This window comes from Corapipo altera, unplaced genomic scaffold (assembly GCF_003945725.1).
Source record: "Corapipo altera isolate COAL_440 unplaced genomic scaffold, ASM394572v1 58, whole genome shotgun sequence".
Taxonomy (NCBI): domain Eukaryota; kingdom Metazoa; phylum Chordata; class Aves; order Passeriformes; family Pipridae; genus Corapipo; species Corapipo altera.
The window spans coordinates 9,832,339-9,851,057 of record NW_020884898.1 but is presented as its reverse complement, the minus strand read 5'-3'; the positions used below and the strand labels follow the sequence as shown (position 1 = coordinate 9,851,057).

At 36.2% G+C, this 18,719-nt stretch overlaps 1 protein-coding gene across 1 annotated transcript; it reads right to left on the bottom strand.

Moving 5' to 3' along the window:
• Positions 1–525: 525 nt before the first annotated feature.
• On the bottom strand, positions 526–17,177 carry LIPI (lipase I). Its single transcript, XM_027648717.1, has 10 exons — positions 16,975–17,177; positions 13,531–13,907; positions 11,853–11,961; positions 11,092–11,193; positions 9,969–10,058; positions 8,210–8,377; positions 6,555–6,647; positions 5,109–5,220; positions 4,575–4,748; positions 526–1,273 (listed from the first exon to the last, which is right to left on the bottom strand). Exons 1-10 carry the CDS (start codon positions 17,021–17,023, stop codon positions 1,186–1,188), a joined length of 1,362 nt encoding a protein of 453 aa, XP_027504518.1. The 5' UTR covers positions 17,024–17,177; the 3' UTR covers positions 526–1,185.
• Between the last annotated feature and the right edge of the window lie 1,542 nt (positions 17,178–18,719).

Below are 18,719 nucleotides of genomic sequence, written 5' to 3'. Positions count from 1 at the left end.
AATACCTCCTCTCCTCGTATTTATACCTCTGTTTACGTAAAAGGATAGAATGGAATACTTCCTTGGTTTTGATCTTGGTTATCAAGGAAAATCCAACTACTACAAGAGGTTTTGGACACCCCCTTCCATTGACGTTCAGATGAAATTGTTTAAAAGGTTCAACCAAGTGTTGCTGTCAAGAGCAGGGACAGCAGGGCCACAGGAAAGAAAGGAAAAGGATAATGTCATTCCTTTACATGAGAAACCAGTGTTAAAAACAACAACCTTACAGAAGAAAAACACACCTTTCTGTTCTTAAGTCAGTTCCATTAGGAAAGGCAATTTGGGACTGGAGAACATTATTCTGAACTGAAGGAGAAAATCTTTATGTAGCGTTTAGTCCTGTTCACATCCCAATAGGTGAAAAGCTGTCATCAATCTCAACCCGAGCAGCACCTCTAATTCCAAGAGGCCCAACCAGCAACAGAATTAAAATACATTTATTTCACCTTTAAGTTATTCTATTCAAAACAGACTTTAGAATTACTTCATATCTCAAACAACTCTGCCCTGTCTGTAGCTTTCATAAAAAACATAAAGCTGAATGTTGCAATAACATTCATCTACAGTGGGCATAAAGAAAACTGATTTAAATACCAAATTTACATATGTGCTCACAAATATTATTGTTGCAGTTCTCAGACTGAGACATTATATAATGAGAAAATGTGAATTCATTTATCCAATGAACACAGCACAGCAAAACTGTTGTGTATTCGATCTATAGATCACATGTGTAGTATATTAAATTCACTTAGTAGACAGATAATTATGTCTCCATGTAAAAGCCATTACAAATGATAAATAATTAAATATACGTAAGACAAATAATGTGCCAGGATTATGCAGATAATTCATATTTAATTCAGTAGTTGCTTCACTGCTAATAAACAATGATGAACAGACCATTGTACGTTCTCCACCATGATACATTTACTTTATTTGAATAATTTCCCAAACACATACATGTCCGAACTTCTCAATTAATTTCAGCCTAAGGCACTTAAAGCAAGTAATGCATATGACCAGGTAGACCTGAAAATAAATCTAGCTTATCTCATTTTCTTTCTCATTGCAGTCTTTATCCTGAGGAAGCATCAAAATGTCACTGCTGTAAGAGAAATTAAGTTAGCAGTAGCTCTCTCTTCATGTACCCTTCTCAGAGCAAGGGACAGGTTTGAAGGTCAGTTCAGTGTTCTCCATCAGTACAAAATCGTATCTGCACAGCTGCAACCTACAAAAGTAGAAAAAGAAAAAAAAATTCACAACAAAAAAAGTTAACATTAACAGAAAAATATTCCTGTATTTGAATTATTAAATCTCCAGTATTTACCAGCTCTCAGAGATGGTACTCAGAACAAGAAGTGTCTTCTTGTCTGAGTTTACGTCCTATTTTATGCATCCCTAGAGTAGTTTTGCCAGACTGTGAAAAACAACCATACCTCAGCTGGATGGTGCAAAACGGCAGGAGTAAGAAGTGTATCACGCTAGTCTTAAGTATGAATATGCAACATTTCATCCATTACAGCTATTAATCTGCATGCAGAATAACTCTTTAGCACCATGGCACAAAATCTGCACAATTCCTGTTAACTCTGGACCTGAATAATTTATTTTAAGTTCCCTAGGTAGGAAAGTGTCTCTGCTTCCATTTCACAGAGGAAAGTAGAAAACTACATCATATTTTCTCTTTCCCTTGCAATGACAGCATGTGTGAGAAAGTTTAATGCAAGAGAGTCATTTGTCTTCTAAACACCTAGAAAACTCAGAACTGCATAATACTACACAAACATATAAAGAGGTCACAAAGGGAATCAAGGATACACAAAATCTTACTTTTTGAGGTCAGAATAGATGCGATGCCTTTTAGGGCAGAGGCAGGTCACATTTCTGCCCTTCATGCACTGCTATAGATGAATTGTGAGAGATGGTTTGAACAAGCAAGTGATTGCTATACACTCTGATGGCATCTCTAAGGGCAAAGAAGCTATGATACTTATTTTATTTAAAATTATCTTCTCTGTTGCTCTGAACTCACAGACGTGGTTATACCACACAATACCCAACCTCAGCCTGGGATGTAGCATGCAGTGAAATAGAATTTCATCCAGTCCTTCATCCACAATTCATTTTGATTTGAATTTAATGGTTTACTATTATATTATTTTTATAGTATTATTTTTATCTAGCCACAGGGGACAAAATACCTAGACAAACCATAATGATGAATTATAGAAATAAAAGCATATGATTTCCAACATATTGTATGTCATTTGAAGTGCAATCTGTCTCAGCTTGTGGTTATTGAGTAGCAAGAATGCCTTATAGGAGAGCAGCTCTGAGCAAGGAGCAAAACACTAATAATGTTTTTGTTAGGTGAGGCTTTCATAATCCCTCACCCCATGTGGCTTCTCTGCTGTCTACTAAAACACATGGGCATTACACACTCTTTTCTTAAAAAGACGTACTAATAAGGTCTTTTTTATTATCACTGTTCTTGTTTTTGTTAAAAAACCCAAAGGTGTCTGGGCTAAGCATCTTTGAGACATTCACCTTCCCCATCAATTGAGTTTGAATTGACTGACAGGATCATAAGCTCTTTGGTACAGCTGACATCTGGACATGGCCAAGTTAGCAAAGTTTTCTGGTTTCATGGGAGAGCAGAAATGATTTATCTCAGAATCCAGAAGAGTCTGAAAATTATATGTATCTTTTAGCACTTCCAAATTCACACACCATCTGTGTGGGTAGTGGATAGTCAGCCTAGCAGACAAATTGACAATTGTCAGTGATATTCCCCAAACTCCCACAGTTTGCTATTAACCCAGATCCGGGGAGACAGAAAATCCTTATTGTCTTTTATCCCTGCACTTGTCCCCTGGTTTTTACCTATTACTTTCTTTAGAATAATTTAAATATTTTCAATGTAATTTCTAGTTGATCATCCTGTATTCAAGTAATTGTTGTAATTATATGAAACTAAGGTAAATACAGATAATTATAATTACAATGAGCAATTGTGTAATTATGCCAACCAATAGTGTTGTAACATCTGCATTTAAATTCCCTTCACATTCTGATTCAATGCACTATTTTTCATTGCTATCTAAAAGTATCTAACATGTCGATATGACTGCAGTCTGATGAGGCTCCATGTGTAGGACTTGAGTGGATCCTGTATTAAAGCATATCAAGTGCATTTTACTTTTAAACTAACAAGAGGCAGACTAACAGGAATGAAAACTCAAACCCAATGAGGGCTGTTCACTGAAAACCTTTCTTATTTGCTAGATCATTATCTGAAAAGTCCCAAATGCTGACAGGCTTGCATGAAATATATCTTCTGATTTATCACCATCAGGCTGAGAAGTAAAATTGAAATGTGATTTAGAATTTGGACTATCTCTCATCACCAAATGCTTTTAAATAAAATCATGCCAGTTCACTGAGAGCTTTAGACTTATGACCTTCAACAAGTTAATAAAGTCAAGTATATGTACATTCTGGAGTACTATTTTGATTACTGAGTGGTTTGTTTCTTCCTAAGGCTCTCCCATCCATCTCCTCTCCTTTCTCCATAAATATAAAATAGATTAATATAACAAGGTTTCATAATTTTTACAAAATATCAATACCCAATTCCTACTAGATTATTATCACACACCACATCAAAAAGCCTTAAATGTTATATCTCAAGTTAACAAAATATAATGACTTAAGACTTACTTGTATTGTAATATTATTCTCACTCATTGCTTATTTGATAACCATTTTTAGGTTTTTATTTTAAATTCTGACTTTCTTGAATCTTCCATTCATAAGAAACAAATTAACAACTCTCAAATAAAGTACGCTTGCTACTCCTATTCCATGTAATACGCTATTTTCATAAGATGCAAATATAAAATTTAATTGGTAGTGGTACTGTACAAGTGACTCTGGAGGTTTAAAAGATGAATATATGGTAAAATTGATGAAGTATTCTAAACGAGAAATAATTAATTCAATTACAAAAAAAACCCAACAGATTATTTAATTTTAAAAGTGTAAGCAGGTGTAGACTGTGTTCTGGTCTTAGAAGGTCTTTACCTTCAGCAACAAGACCAAAAAACCTGTTCCAGTCACTCAGTAACTGAAGTGTTCGATTTCGTGCCTGAGTGTGAAAAGCTGTGTACAGACACATGAGTAAAATCAGAAAAGTGCTTAATGGGATTTATCTTATGGAGAAGAAGTTAACCATGCAGGTGTGAGTCAGGCTGGTCCTTGAGAGCACATTGTGAGCAGATAGCAGCAGCAGCTTGCAGTGACGAGCAGCATGTGGGACATCTCAAGTACAGGGGTGCTGTGCACTAAATGTTAATGTACAGAGCAGCTCTTCCACAGGACAAATTTGATCATCAGTAGGATGAGGAGAACATTCATGCACTTAAGAATATGCAGTTAAAAAACAATCAATACAGGGAAATGCACATTCCTGAGGATATATCCCAAGCAGTTTAGTGGATACCCAACTTTAACACATGACAAACACTTACCTTTCCGGATTATTAAGAGATTTCAGGGTCATCTGGAGAATCCTAAGCTTGTGTTTTGGGCCTATTAAAGTCTTCGTAGAAAAGGTCAAGGAAATTTTTGATATTTTTTCAATGTCTTGGTAAAATCCAGTTAGTATTTTGACTCTCTTGTATTGCTGAAATGTTGAAGCTTCGCTAAAGAGAAAATATTATTTCTAGTCAGTTTTTTGTTAGCTGAGTAATATTCATTGTTGCTAAGCATTATTATTTAGATCAGAAATCTTGCAAGATGTATCAGCTTCGAGCATTCAGAACAAGGAGAGCTAGAACTGGATTCAAAACAGTTCCATGCAAGGACCTGGGAAAGGACCATTTCAGTATTAGAGGCATTGCCTCTCACACTGAGCCGTAGTCAGGAAAAGGTGCCATGGCCAGGTGTTAACAACTTCATGACACTTTTTCAACTGACAAGTTAACAAGTTAAAAGGTTTATGAAACTCAGAAAATTAGTCCTATAAAGTGAGAAAATAGTTTTAAAGACAAAGCACAACATACCTATTCATCTCTGATTCTACTGTGTTTCCAGCATAGTCTGTTATTTTAACTTTAATGAAACCTCTCCTAATGCTTTTATTCCAGGTAGTAATGTCCAGTAAGTAGTTGTACACTGCAAAAAGAAATAGAAAACCATAAAAGCCAAAGAATGACCTCAACAAATACAGTTATTATCACCCTGTTAAAAGTATCCACTGGATGATAATACTTTTAAGCTACCAGTTCAAAGGAGAATAAGAAAGCTATCAACAGAAATTAGCTTCTACCAAATGGCTTCTTAGATTTCTGTATAATTAGTGTATTGTTTTTGCATGGACAGGATATGCATCAGAAAGCTGTCACTAAAAGTAGCATGAAGAGTTTGTCCTGCCTAAGGGAAAACTATAAAATTAAGCCCTAACTAGCACATTCAGGTTTTGGCAAAGAGGGGATATTTGAGCTGTCAGTGTAGCAGCACTCTCACTTTACCCACAAAAGTGACATATTCAGAAAACAGCTGAGGTACATTGTCAGGGAGTGGGGAAGAACAGCATTGGCAGAAGCTTTATGTATGGGCAAAGTGGGCAGTTAGTTGGGTGAGCTGATTAATCAGCAGGTAAAAGCTGAAGGCATTCCCATGCCTTGCTTGGCAGGACAGATCCTCCAAGCAGCCTTCCCTCAGAGAAGTCAACCTGCCAAAACCTCTGTGTGGATTCTAGAAAAAATCATGGGGAAGCCTGAGGAAGAGAAGAGGGATCTCAGGAACTTTCTTACACTCCATCCTCATATCCCCCTACTCTGGAAGGACCACAGCCTCAGGAAAACAGACTGGGTACCTGGGCAGAAGATGACCTGCTCCACTGTGCCCTCAGAAACCTGGCCTGGCCTCCTACCATACTTCCATAACCATCAAAAATACTGTAACTGTGATCCCACAGTACACACAATTAAAACTTCTTTTTTTTTTTTTTTGGCATGTTGCTTTTTAACAGTGTCTCCTAGAAGACCAAGCCTCACCTTGTATGAAAAGCTTGTCCTGCTCAGGCTTACTGTTTCACTTCTTTTTAAGATCTCTTGTTTATTCTGTTTCCTCAGGTTACCAAATATCTAAGGTAATTCTTAGGATTTAATTAATTAATATTCTCTTTTTTCAGGCTGGTTTAGTAGAATAATTTACTTCTTGACTTTGCAGATTTTCCCTTATGTTTATGCTGTCATTACAATATTTCTCATTCTGTTCCACGTGCCTCCTTCTATGTCTGATAATATTTCTCCCCCTCTTTTCTCTCTTCTATCACCCCAACCCCCAGAATATTTCTTTTCCTTCAGCAACATTTTTTTTACACCATTTTACGAAGAGGCTAACACTAACATTCTACTTCTAACACACTTTCACTGCATATCACCTAACAAATAACAGGCATAACTTTTTGTAAAGAGTTTTTATGTGTGTATTCAGTCACTCACTGCAGAATGGGTCTTGGTCCGAGGTATCAAAATAAGCTTTTGTTGGTGAATTATTTGCTATCAACCATTTTTTCCATCTATCAGCATGATAACCTGAAATCCAAAGTTTTAATATTTCATTTCAGACATTTAGCAAAATCATGATACACATGTAATTACACAAGAGAATATCACTCAAAGTGAAAAATTTGGCTTCAGTTTTCTTATATATTCTCTGAGAAAGAAAATTGACCTGGAAAATATGGAAATTGCCAGAGTATAACAGAATGTATTATGCAAGTATTTAATTCCTCTAATATATTAGTATCACCAAAATTGTCATTTTGTAACAGTTATCTATTATTCCAGAGTACTAATTCCAAAAAATAGTGCTTACAGAGCACTATTATAAAAACAAATCCAAAAAAAGTAGTCCACATATTTGCAGAAAACAGATACAAAACAGCTCTCCCTTCTCTTTTGAATCATAAAGTAAATATTTTTAAATTATTTAGTCTATAACTTTAGATATTATTTCATAAAATGTTACATAGTCTGTAAACCTCCTAAGCTTATGGATTTAATGTAGAAAGGATTTTACACAATTCTACAGTTATTGTGTTTGGGGCTTGATAACAGTCCTTGTTTCTAGAATGGATGATCGTGTTCTCTCCCTCTTGATTTCTCTACCTCGACTGGACAAGGAGAGCTAGTTCCAGGCTGCAGAGCTGCCACTGCATGGCAGCAAGCAGGAAAGATTGCAATAGAAGGCTGCTGTTTCTCCTCTCAGTTCCCAGATTCAGCTGCCTGCCATTTCTCTGTAGTTTTTTTACAGTGGTTAAAAAAAAACCAACCAAACACAAATTTGGCAGCTGACTGGTGAAATATTTCTCCACCTCTAGCTTGGGTATTCCCTGTAAGTGCATCAGGCACGGCTGGTAACCATGCTGGGAAACTCCTGGAGTCTTTCTGCCCTACTATTAGGTCCTGTTTTGGTTGGGTTTTATAATGAAATAATATATAGGTCTATTTATGTTTCTTCTTTGAACCTGATCTAAGGTAGGGTGCGCATCCTAGTGTAAGGATGTTAAAAAAGACAAAGTACAAATTGAAAGTTAACTTCTAATTAAATATTTTTGAAATTTCATTCTTAAGAAAACCCTGCCAACGAGAAAATGCTCACACTATTGTAGACTAGATCTTGTCAGACTGTTCCCAGATCCTCTCTAAGAGCAATAAAACCCCAAACAACTAAAACCCCTTCCAAATCAAAATTTGATTCCAAAAGAAGAGTCACAGGATCTCTAAGGTTGCTATAAACATTGTTATTCCTAAATAAAACCCACAAGTACTCTAGGGATGATAACACATTTTGGAAGCCTAAAGTGATGAACTAAGTAGAAGCAATCTCTCTTTAGAGAGGGGGAAACACTCTGAACCCATTTCAGTCTGGAAAGCATAATGATCAAAGATTTGGAACATTCAGCACTTGTGCCTAACAGACATAACTATAAAGTAGACAAAGCCACGAACTTTATACTACTTTAACTGTTGGCAGCTCTGGATTTGATCAGGCTCTACATGATCCTACAAATCATCGGAATAACCCCAGGAAGAGCAAGTCTGGATTTCCAAAAAAATCTCATCCAGCCCAGAGCAGATATTGTAACACTTACCCAGTACTGGACAGGACATCGGCTGGAAAGCATTACAATCAACACATTTTCCTCTCTTGTAATCCAAGTAAGACTCACAAGGATATGTTATTATGTCGCACTTTCTTTTCAAAGATGATAAGAAGAGGAAAACAGCTCTTTGATGGTCACACTTAAAATACTGAATTCCTTTAGGAAAGAAAAAAAAAAGAAAAGAATATGTAATCATTTTTATTAATGAAGAAAAAGTGTTGTAAAAGTAGAATCATAGAACGGTTTGTGTTGGAAGGGACCTTAAAAATCACCTTGTTCCAACCTCCCTGCCTTGGGCAGGGACACCTTCCACTAGTCTAGGTTGCTCTGAGCCCCATCCAACCTGTCCTTGGACACTTCCAGGGATGGGGCACCCGCGACTTCTCTGGCCAACCTGTGCCAGTGCTTTACCAGCCTCTGAGTGAAGAATTTCTTCCTAATATCTAATCTAAACCTTTCCTCTTTCAGTTTGAAACCATTGCCCCTTGTCCCAACACTAGCACAGCTTGTGAGAGCTGCTGGAAGCTGGCCAGTTCCTGAAAGGTCTCTCCTAGCTGTTATTTGGGTTTCTCTGACTCCAGCAATTCCCTGCTCAGCCTGACTGGTACTCAGCCCACCAGAACTTGCTGTATCCACTGCTGCTGTTGCCACTCACCTCTCCTACTTAAGCAATCCCCTTTCCCAAAGTCATTCTTAATTAGCCCCGCTTTTTATTCCCCGGTGAGTTGAACACTAAGTGTATAGAGGGGATGCACACACACAAGAAGAAAAAACTAGGGACTATTTTGAATATTACAGACACAGATAAAAAGCTACAGGGTTTCATTTGTAAGAAATAGTCTGCTAAATCCTATCCAACTTACAAAGTTTTTTTGTTATAAAGCATGAGTCTGAGTTAAAATTTGCCTTGTTGCATTCAGTGCGGGCAGTTTTGGCACAAAAATTACCATGAGGAACACTTGAGGGATTCTTCTCTCTAGTTGTCTGGGGTAATAAATTCCTTCCTCTCCTAACAAAACAAACTATGAGAATTATACAGATGAAGATGATGCTGAGTCTTAAGGGATTCTCCCATGCTCACAGACACACAAGGGGAAGTCCTGTGCCTTTGCAGCCAGTCTAATTGGTAGCAGCACTGTGTGGATTAGCGATAAGAAACGTATAGAGAAACAAACGTATCCAAAAAGAGTAAACAAAAATGATGGGCAGCAACCTTGCCTAAGATTTATGGAGCTTGAAATGAGCAAAATTCTGCAGCAAAGGATCTTTTCTTAAAATGCTTTCCATCCGAAAGCCTAAAGGACCTGTCCAAAGCGTAGTTCATCACGGCCGACCAGCAGGAACCTAAGACAGAGTGAAGACTTGGAAACCTTGCCTTCCATGTCATATGAAGTGATCCAGACCAAACCACTTGGACACAAACATGTTCACCCATGCCTAGCCATATATAACCACAGAAAAATAATGATCACTACATGCAGATTGTGTATATAATATAACAACATAATTCCACCATACCAATATTAATGATATGGTGGAATATGCATGCCTATAGGAAGATTCATATTTAAAAAAAAAAAAGTAAAATGCCTTTGTTATTTCTCATTTGCTGAGTCGGGGTGAAAAGAAAGAGTACAATGGTCTCAGCTCCCCTATTTCCAATATGTGCAGTGTACATTCAATTCAATTTAACCTTTTTTGATCTGACCTCAAGTGCTTCTCGTTAATTAAACACATTTTTACTTACCACCGAAAACTGTTTTTGGACAACCAGGTTGATCTGTTCCTCCATTTGCGTAGAAATCAATGGTTCCTAAAGGTTTCTTGAAACCTAGTGCTAAAGTAAGAACATCATGAATCAGAAAACCATAAACAGAATTATGAAGTCAATTAATTATCATAACATTCACTACAAAATAACATGGAGGTCTTAAAGAAAACTTTTGTGATTATACCATTCTTTATTTCTGTAAATCAAAGTCATATTATGAGTTAAATCTGAGGAGTCTTTTCTTTTTAAGAAAAATTATACATAAGTAAAAATACTATACACAAATGTATACAAATTTGTGTAAGATTACTACTGCCACAAAAGAGAAAGAACAGAAGCAGCTATAGCTGAGACATTATTTATACAAAGAAATTTATGAAATTCATGTTCTCTCCAGCAACCAAAATTCTTTCACAGTGAAATTTTCATTAGAGTAAGATTTTTTATTTTTTGCACATTGGATTGTGAAGTACACTAATATAATCAGTATATCAGAGTAGAAAAATCTGTCTGTGTCCTATAAAAGTAAGCAAGATTCCATGAGTAAAATTTAATTCAGTCTGACCTACCTTCCTTTTTACAATACATTATCCTTATTCACAAAATCAGAACATTACAAAAATTGGTATTTTGCAGCTTCACATATAAATTTGTATAGTAAAATGCTTAATTGTTAATATTGTTAAAGAAACTGATATGAAACTACACAAATAATGGAACAAGTGTGGTACGTTTGAAAGGTTTACTTATGGTTTTGAGGAAAAAATTAAACCAGACTAAAGCACGGATAAAGCAGACTTTACAGTGTTCTTCATTTTAACCTTACAGTTAAAATGATTTAGAATTTTAAGCAGTGGCTCTGTATTGTACTAACATGATACAGCTGAGACTGGCTGTCTCAGAAGTGATTAATTCAGTGATAATCACATGCTTACAGCCTCTGTGTTCACACACATTAGAACAGCAAAGGAATGTTACCAATAACACAAAATACACTTCTGCAGCACTTTTTGGCTGTTACTGAAAAAGCTTATCCCTTCTCTTTGGCTTTCCTGCCTTTCCTCAAGCTCAAAAAGGAAAGTTCAGGCTGTGTCATTACCATCAGTATCTGAATGAATTACATCAACAAACTGTGCATCAGTACGATCCAGTCTCCCCTCCGGTGGCTCATGAGTGAATGAAGGGCCCGCTGGATCAAGACCTAAATGAAAACAACACTAATATTATAAATCCTGTCCTCTGTTCTTGTACAGATATATAAAGTGCTAACATTTGAGTCTTATTCATCAATTACTTCATTTTCCTGGCATAAAAATGAAAATAAAACCCAGCACAATTCTTCTCTTCAACTTGCTAAGCAAAGCAAAGGTTCCTATGACAAGACTGATCAACCCATATCTTAATTTCTCTGTCTTCCTAATTAGTTGTGCTCATCTCCCATTTTATCCGGATTAGTATAAGCCAACAGCATGAGGAATCAAATCAGGACAATTAATTCTGTCATTTTCCCCAGAAAATACCATACCTATTATGCACTTCATAAAAATGAAATGCACAATATAACTGCTCTCACCACCAGAACACAACTATTCAGAAACTCAGGTAGCATAGCATTTAAGTGGCATTTAGATGCAGCACTCAATTTTCATTTGAGAGACTGTAATTTAATCTGTAATTTGTGTCCCGAAGGCAGACTTTCACAATTTCCTGAACTTCTACCAGGGATACGTTTTTCCTCATGTATGTTGATAAATAGTCAGTTCTAATTTGTCAGTATTTCAGTGCTAGCATCTACGTGATTTGCAGCTATGGCAATATAAGGTACAATAGAATATGTGTATTGGGATTAAAAAAATTTACCTGTAATTCTGCCAAGTTTGCCATTATACTTCTGGCCAACAAAACCAGCCACATGAGCCCCAAGACTAACTCCAATCATATAAATAGAGTCAAGAGAAGCTCCATGCACCTATCATGGGAAAAAAACACCAAAGCCACAATCACACACAGAGTTAACTGAACAGAAATCAGTAGACTGATTTAGTTTTCACTTTTTATCGCTACTCTCAGTTATATTTCTAACTTTCTAACAGTAAAAAAAAAGGAAATTACAAAGTTCTTTTCAGTATGCAATGCTGTATTAGTTAAAGTGTAGTAATTGTGAAATTCTTTAACTAGTAAAATGCAAAAAGGAAGCTTGAGTCACATTTCTCCTGAAATGTCACAGTAGTTAAAAGGGGAGCAGGGGAGGGAAGAGGAAGACGTTTATCAGATTTAAGAAAGATGAACCAAAACTATGAACTAGGTAAACAAACTTCCCCTACTTTATCCTTCCAATAACATAAATTACAAACACAATACCATTAACAAATACTTATGCCACACAACTGCTGAATGATGGTGCCAAACACACATGCTGAGAAGCCTTAAAATGCCTGTTCTACAAACCAGGCAGTATTAAAAAAAAACAACAAACAAACCAAAACCTACTGAAGAATTCTGGAACAGTATCATCAGACCTGTTGGAATCCCTGTAAAATGATGGGATGACACACAGCATCTGACATATTAATATGTCACAAAATGAATTAAGAAAGGCCTCCCAATCACTTGTAAGTGTGAAAGTCATGACAACTCACACATGCTGTCATTGTTTTGGCAGGCAAACCTACAACCAGCAACTAACCAAATAGTTGTATCAAGAAGTTTGCAAAATACACCTTTTTAACCAACTCTGGATTGGATACTGTTCTTATAGTCCTTTTTTTGTTTTTAATTCCATATCAATAAATTTACTGGCATAGTTACAAGTTGTTATCACTCTATCTAGCCCCAGAGGACAGATTCTGATAGGCTTTCTCTTCTTTCATCTCAGCCTTTCTTAAAATGTTAGGTTTTCTTACTCAAATTCTATGTGAATCTTTTCTTATTGCACAGCAATGAAAATTTCTGAGAATGGCTGAGAAAAGAAGTGGTGAGAATGGAAGAAAGGAAGTAATAAACAGCACAAACAAGATGATAATGTTTCACTCATTTGATCAAGCAAAAAATCAAAAGCCCAGTTAAGACCACTAGCATCAACTATTGTTTTCAGAAATCCCTCTAGAGTCAAGAAGTTTATATGATTTTGGAATTAATATTTCTACCTCTCTTAATGTTTTCTTTTTAATTTAAATGAAATTTAATTATATTAGATTAATAGCAATAAGACTAGTGCAAAGCCTTTGTAAAATTTGAATGCTCTCTCTCCCTTCACCTCCCCACTGGTGCATTAATTCTTCCAGAAGACCTAAAACTGCCAACTGGCTAAAGAAATCAGATGCACTCTCAGACACACTTCAATGAAAGAGAAATAAGAACTCAGATGAAGTTAGAGATATGCAGTAATAACTGCATGTAAATTCAGTAAATATTTCTATAAAGAAATGCCATTTGATATTGTTTTCTGGATTTCTTTTTAGACATACTTTAAATATACAGTCCCACCTAAACTAGTCTCTTGAAACTTATTCAGAATAGATGCAACGGTCTGCCTTACCAGCATCTGGTCAACATAGTTCTTCAGTATTTCTGCAACTTTTCTGCAGTTTTCAACTGCAGTCAGGTAATTCACAGTTGTAGCACCACGATTCCAATCAACTATAATGAGATTAATATCGTCTGAAGACAGTAAAAGCTCCTTCATGTCACCTAGCCATGCTGGAGGAGACCCGGTCGGTCTGAAGCCATGAATAACAAAGACAGTTTTCTTGGTTGTATTAAGGTACTCAGATGCAGTAACATTGTGCTCAATGAGTCTCTCAGAACAGTCTGGATTGTCCGTGGTGTATAGGAGTAGCTGCACTCGGAGTTCCGTTCCAGACAAAGCATTGCCTATATTAAGATCCGTAAATTCAGGACATTTTTTCTCCTCATCTGAAAAATATGGAAATGTTATAGTCATTTGGTGAGTGAGAACAGCTGAAATACCATCTTTTCACTTCTCTTTTCATATTTTTCTGCTGAAAGTGGAGAACTTCCATTTTCTGCACTCCGGACATTTGGAATGAGGTGACAAAAAGTGCACTGGACAACAAGGAGCCACAATTTAACTAATGATTCTACAGATACCACTATGCTCCTCTCAACCCTTCAAATACAAAATTATTCTAATTATTCCTGAACAATGTATTTTCTCCATGTAGATACAAATTAGTAGTCAGTGTTGATAAGATCATTTACTTCACCATCAAATTTAGGTTCTCAGAATTTTTTCACAACGGGTGTGTTGTATAAACAGGAAGACTGGTGTGGTTATTTCTTCCTCTTTGGGTCAGAATGGCAGAGCTGCCAACCTTTAGACCTTAATTGTTTGACCTATCAATAAGAAACAGCTGCCTGACAACATGGGAATGAACCAGAACCCTTTCCTACTTTTGGATCACTATAAGGGCACCATTACCAAGAAACAAGAAAGAAGAAAACGAGAAACGAAGGATCTTGTTCAAAGTTTGAAAAAATAAGACTCTAAGGTCAGTGTACATAATGGCACAAGCCAAACTGCAGTATTTAGCATTTCTGTCTGTACTCAGATAATTAGATTGTACAAGCTTAAGCTGTAGATCAGTCTACAAGCAGAGGGAGATTTTCAAGAAAGTCTAAAAAGACTTAATTTTTCCCCTCTCTGGTGATCAACAACAAAAATTGACCCTTTAAAAATTATCCTTTGACTGCTGAGGTCACATTGTGTGGATAAACCACCTTCAGGTCTTGGTACAACATTGACTCCTGTCACAGTTCTTCTCTAAGGCCTCTTCATCTTCACTGTGGTGTCACCTGGTTTTTGGCCAAAGAAATTTGGGCCAATCTCTTGGCTTCGAGTGGGCTACGTTACTTTACACAAAGCTTTTGTCCGTCCGATTCTTGATGGCACCTTTCCCAATTCTTCTGTCATTAAAATACTCCTGAAACAAGTCAACTTTTTAAAAGCAAAAGTCAGAAGAGAAATAGTACCTACTCAGTTCCTTAAAAAATAATTTAAAAAGTAACCTGAATTTCTCAGAATGTTTGAGTCACGAGTTCTAGCTCTTCTCCTTTTCCCAGCTCTTCTCCTTTTCCCAGTAAGCACATAGCAGGCAGAACAAAATCCACCACATTTGAGAAGGACAGTGAGCCTGCACCAGTCTATAAAACCGTGAAGGGCAAGTGCAGGTGGCTTACAAGGTATCTGAAAAATGTGTTCAGTATTATAGTTCAGATCTAAGCAAAGCTAAACAATGTGAATTATGGCACTTAAAGTGCAGTAAAGACACTAAAGACACTAATACACTAATTTAGGGAACTAGACCAATCACCTGTAATGCCAAACCATGTATCTACAATGACTAGACTGGTCACCTCTGGACTGGACATCACAAAATCAGAGCAGACCTGAAGTTACAGAGTATTAAAAATAGCCTCAAACTGCCTACCTCAAATCAACCAAACAAAAGTTTCATGCCTATTATCACCTTATGACAATAAGTGCAGTTATTAGGTGTGAGAAAAGGTGCAATTACTTATATTTCAAAATAAATATCACTGTTCTCCTCATTTAGACACTGAAAAATTTAGGTAACTTTTACTGAAATTACTGGACAGGTTATTAACTAATTAGTGATACAGGAAGCCAATTAATTTCATTGCTGGAACTTATCCAAAAGATGTTTGGAAACTGAGAGCTGTTCAGCTGCAGTGGCCTTGTATTTCATGGAAAAAATAATCAAGAACCTGGTAAAATGTCATACGTGGGACATGATATGTTAATACAATGTGTCACATTTTATCTCTGGTTTTCATATAATTATTTATGATAATAAAACTGAAATATAAATTCTGTCACTCTAATGTCATCTACAAAACTAAAATAAAAACCAATCACTTGATTAGAGTTTTGCTACTTGGATTCAAAGGTAAAACATGAAACTCTTTCAATTTTGCCTAGTGTTGTCCTTAAATAAATGTTTTATCACTGATTCTTATAATTTACCCCTTTGTATCTAATGTATAAAAGATTCATGCTAAAATATTGCTCTATATCCATTTAAATATTTTGATTTTTTTATCACTTTGTTGGTAGAAATAAAAATTACTTCTTCTGAAGCCAGTGAAATGACAGTGAGATAAACCAGACACAGTCTGGTTCACAGGAGTGAGAAATCTATCACAAGGAAATTATTTTAACTGACAAAACCTATTTACTAGCTGGCAAAAGTCACAGGGAAGAAGTTTATTTACTTATGGTGGAGAAATGACAGAAGTTATTTGAAAAGTAAATAGAAAAAAAAGAAAGGATGGTGTCTTTACTGTGGAATTAGATAAGTACTAGATTTACATATTTAGTACTTTAAATTGTTTAGCGGGGAGTCATTGGGGAAGGCTTTTCAAACTCTTATTCCTGGAAGGAATACCCAAGTGCCCTTTGAGAACACTTGTTGGAGTAGTCACTGTATCTGTACAATCAGAACATCCATGCAGGCACTGGGCTGTTACACATGCAGTTTAAGTTAATAGATAATTTTAATATTCCCGCATACTCTTGTAAACAATTTAAGTATCTTCTGTGGTTGAAAAGGGGAAAATCTCTTTTTTGTGACTAAATTTTTCCATTTGAAAACATAACACATAACTTAAAAACCTGTTCACCTATCAAACCAACAACAAACAATTAACTCACATTAGTATATTAAGACTGTTTCTGTTTTGTACAGAGTGCACATACCTGACTGTGTCACTGGGCAAAGTACAGCCAGAGATAAAGTATCAGGCTTTAGCTTTGTTCTATTTACTTTAAAATGAAAACCTACTTCTCAGTTTCAAAGTGATTGAATTTTCTTTACTAATCTTCTGCTCCATTAGGCATAATTCGAAAGGTTTATTCTTTCGGCCAATTTAAATCAAGGAAGATTCATTTTTTTTAATGTTTGATTAAAGCCAAGATTGCAAATAAGCTAATGGTTCTTACCTGATTTCACCCAGTATATCAAACAGATGAAGAAACACAGTTTCAGCATGTGGAAATGGAGAAAAGCAATATGTAATATCCACAGACAAGTGGCAAATTGAGTGTTTCCTCACGCTTGATTTCTAACACAACTGCATGACACTAATGAAGCGAAGAAAGTAAAGCTGTTGTCAAGCTTCTGCAATTCATGACTCCTCCTATTGAATGACTTCAGTAGGTAGGGTGGTTTCCTTAAGGGTTGTGACTGATTTTTACTCTATTTCCCTCTCTGGCTATCAGCAGATTTACATGTAAGCAATCAACATTATATATTACTGACATGCATGGAATTTAGGAAATAGAGTAACCAGTGGTGCATCACATTAGAGCCCCACTGTGTCTCTTTTTTTAAGTGTGTCGCTGAACTGTGATTAGGGGCACTGAGATGGGCAAAAGGAACTTAGAACAAAAAGTCATTCTGGTGACAGAAGCATTTTTTCATAAGAACTTGAAAATAATTCTGAGAACTGTATCTCCTTGGATTATTTTTGCGCAAAATTGTCTTCTGAGATTTTTCCACAGATTCATTCTGTAATCTAACTTCAGAGAAGGTCTGTGAAAGCCTCTCTGGAAGAGAGATGGAGTCCCACAGATCTCAGCCAGACATTGATTTGCTGTGTGTTTTGGCTGTAATTTAACTTCAATCTCTCTGTATCCCAGTAATAAAACAGATGTATAAATATTTATTTTTGTGAAGCTCGTTTATTTACAAATCAATTCCCTGGGTAAATACAAGGGGTAAATGAAGTTTGTGGTGAGGCAAAGAGGCAGATGAAGTCTGCATTATTCGTATGCAAAATCTGGATGCTCTATTTATCTGGCCCTAATTATTTTCAGTGCAGGAGAAAGGAAAACATACCATAACCATTCAAATATGGGGCAAATACATCCTAGAAACGCGGGGAGTTTTTTGCAAAGTGTCTCCTTCACAGTGCTTCTAAACACAGAGTCTAGATCCACTTCTTTTCCTTCCACAGCAGTTAAGGGTGTGGATGTGTATGTGTGTTTCATTACTTAATTTTGAGTGAACGGTCTCTCCAGCTGGCTTTATGAATCTGAGCAGCTCAGCAGAGCTGTGCTGCACAAGCCTCTGCAGTGCACAGCCTTTAGGGGGTCTATTCAAGGGCTTTCCTGCTTTAAATGCAGCCAAAAGGAGAAAAAGATGCAGTATATCTGCTGGTATGAAAATCCACTCAGCTCAACAAGTGATCTCTTATTAAAGTTTTGTTTTAATTTCTCAAATGAGTCACTTTATTTGGAGTAAAGTCCACCACTCCTGTAATTCATTTGTATTTCCTCTTTGTCTCAAATCTTTGGCACCTTGTCAAACTATTACTATAAAAGCACAGCCCTCCTGACACTATGTATCACTTAGAACAATATAGCTATTAAACACTCAAACTGAAAAAAAAAAATAAAAAAAATATTAAAAAAATATAAAAAACCTTCATTTTATTACAGTCCAAGATTGCTATGACTTACAGGTAAGAGAATGGCCCCCAAATGTTTTTTATAAAATAACAGCTAAAAACATTACAGTGTGGTTTTCAAGATTAAGATCGAATTTTTACACAAACCTTGATATGCTGATCTGTGGTCACATGCAAATAGTATTTCCCCTTCTAGTCTTCTCTCTACACCCAAGGATTTCGTAGTCTTGGGAAATTCCACTCTCATTTCTCTTACGACTCAAGTCACTTCTACAG

Bases quoted from the DNA above. Each gene is read 5' to 3' on its own strand.
- LIPI (XM_027648717.1), bottom strand. From the start codon at position 17,023: ATGCTGAAACTGTGTTTCTTCATCTGTTTGATATACTGGGTGAAATCA. The intron at 10,059-11,091 runs GTAATGACACAG...TTCTTACTTTAG, and splicing joins AATTCATTCAGATACTGATG to CACTAGGTTTCAAGAAACCT. The intron at 1,274-4,574 runs GTAAGTGTTTGT...CTACTTTTGTAG, and splicing joins TCTCTTAATAATCCGGAAAG to GTTGCAGCTGTGCAGATACG.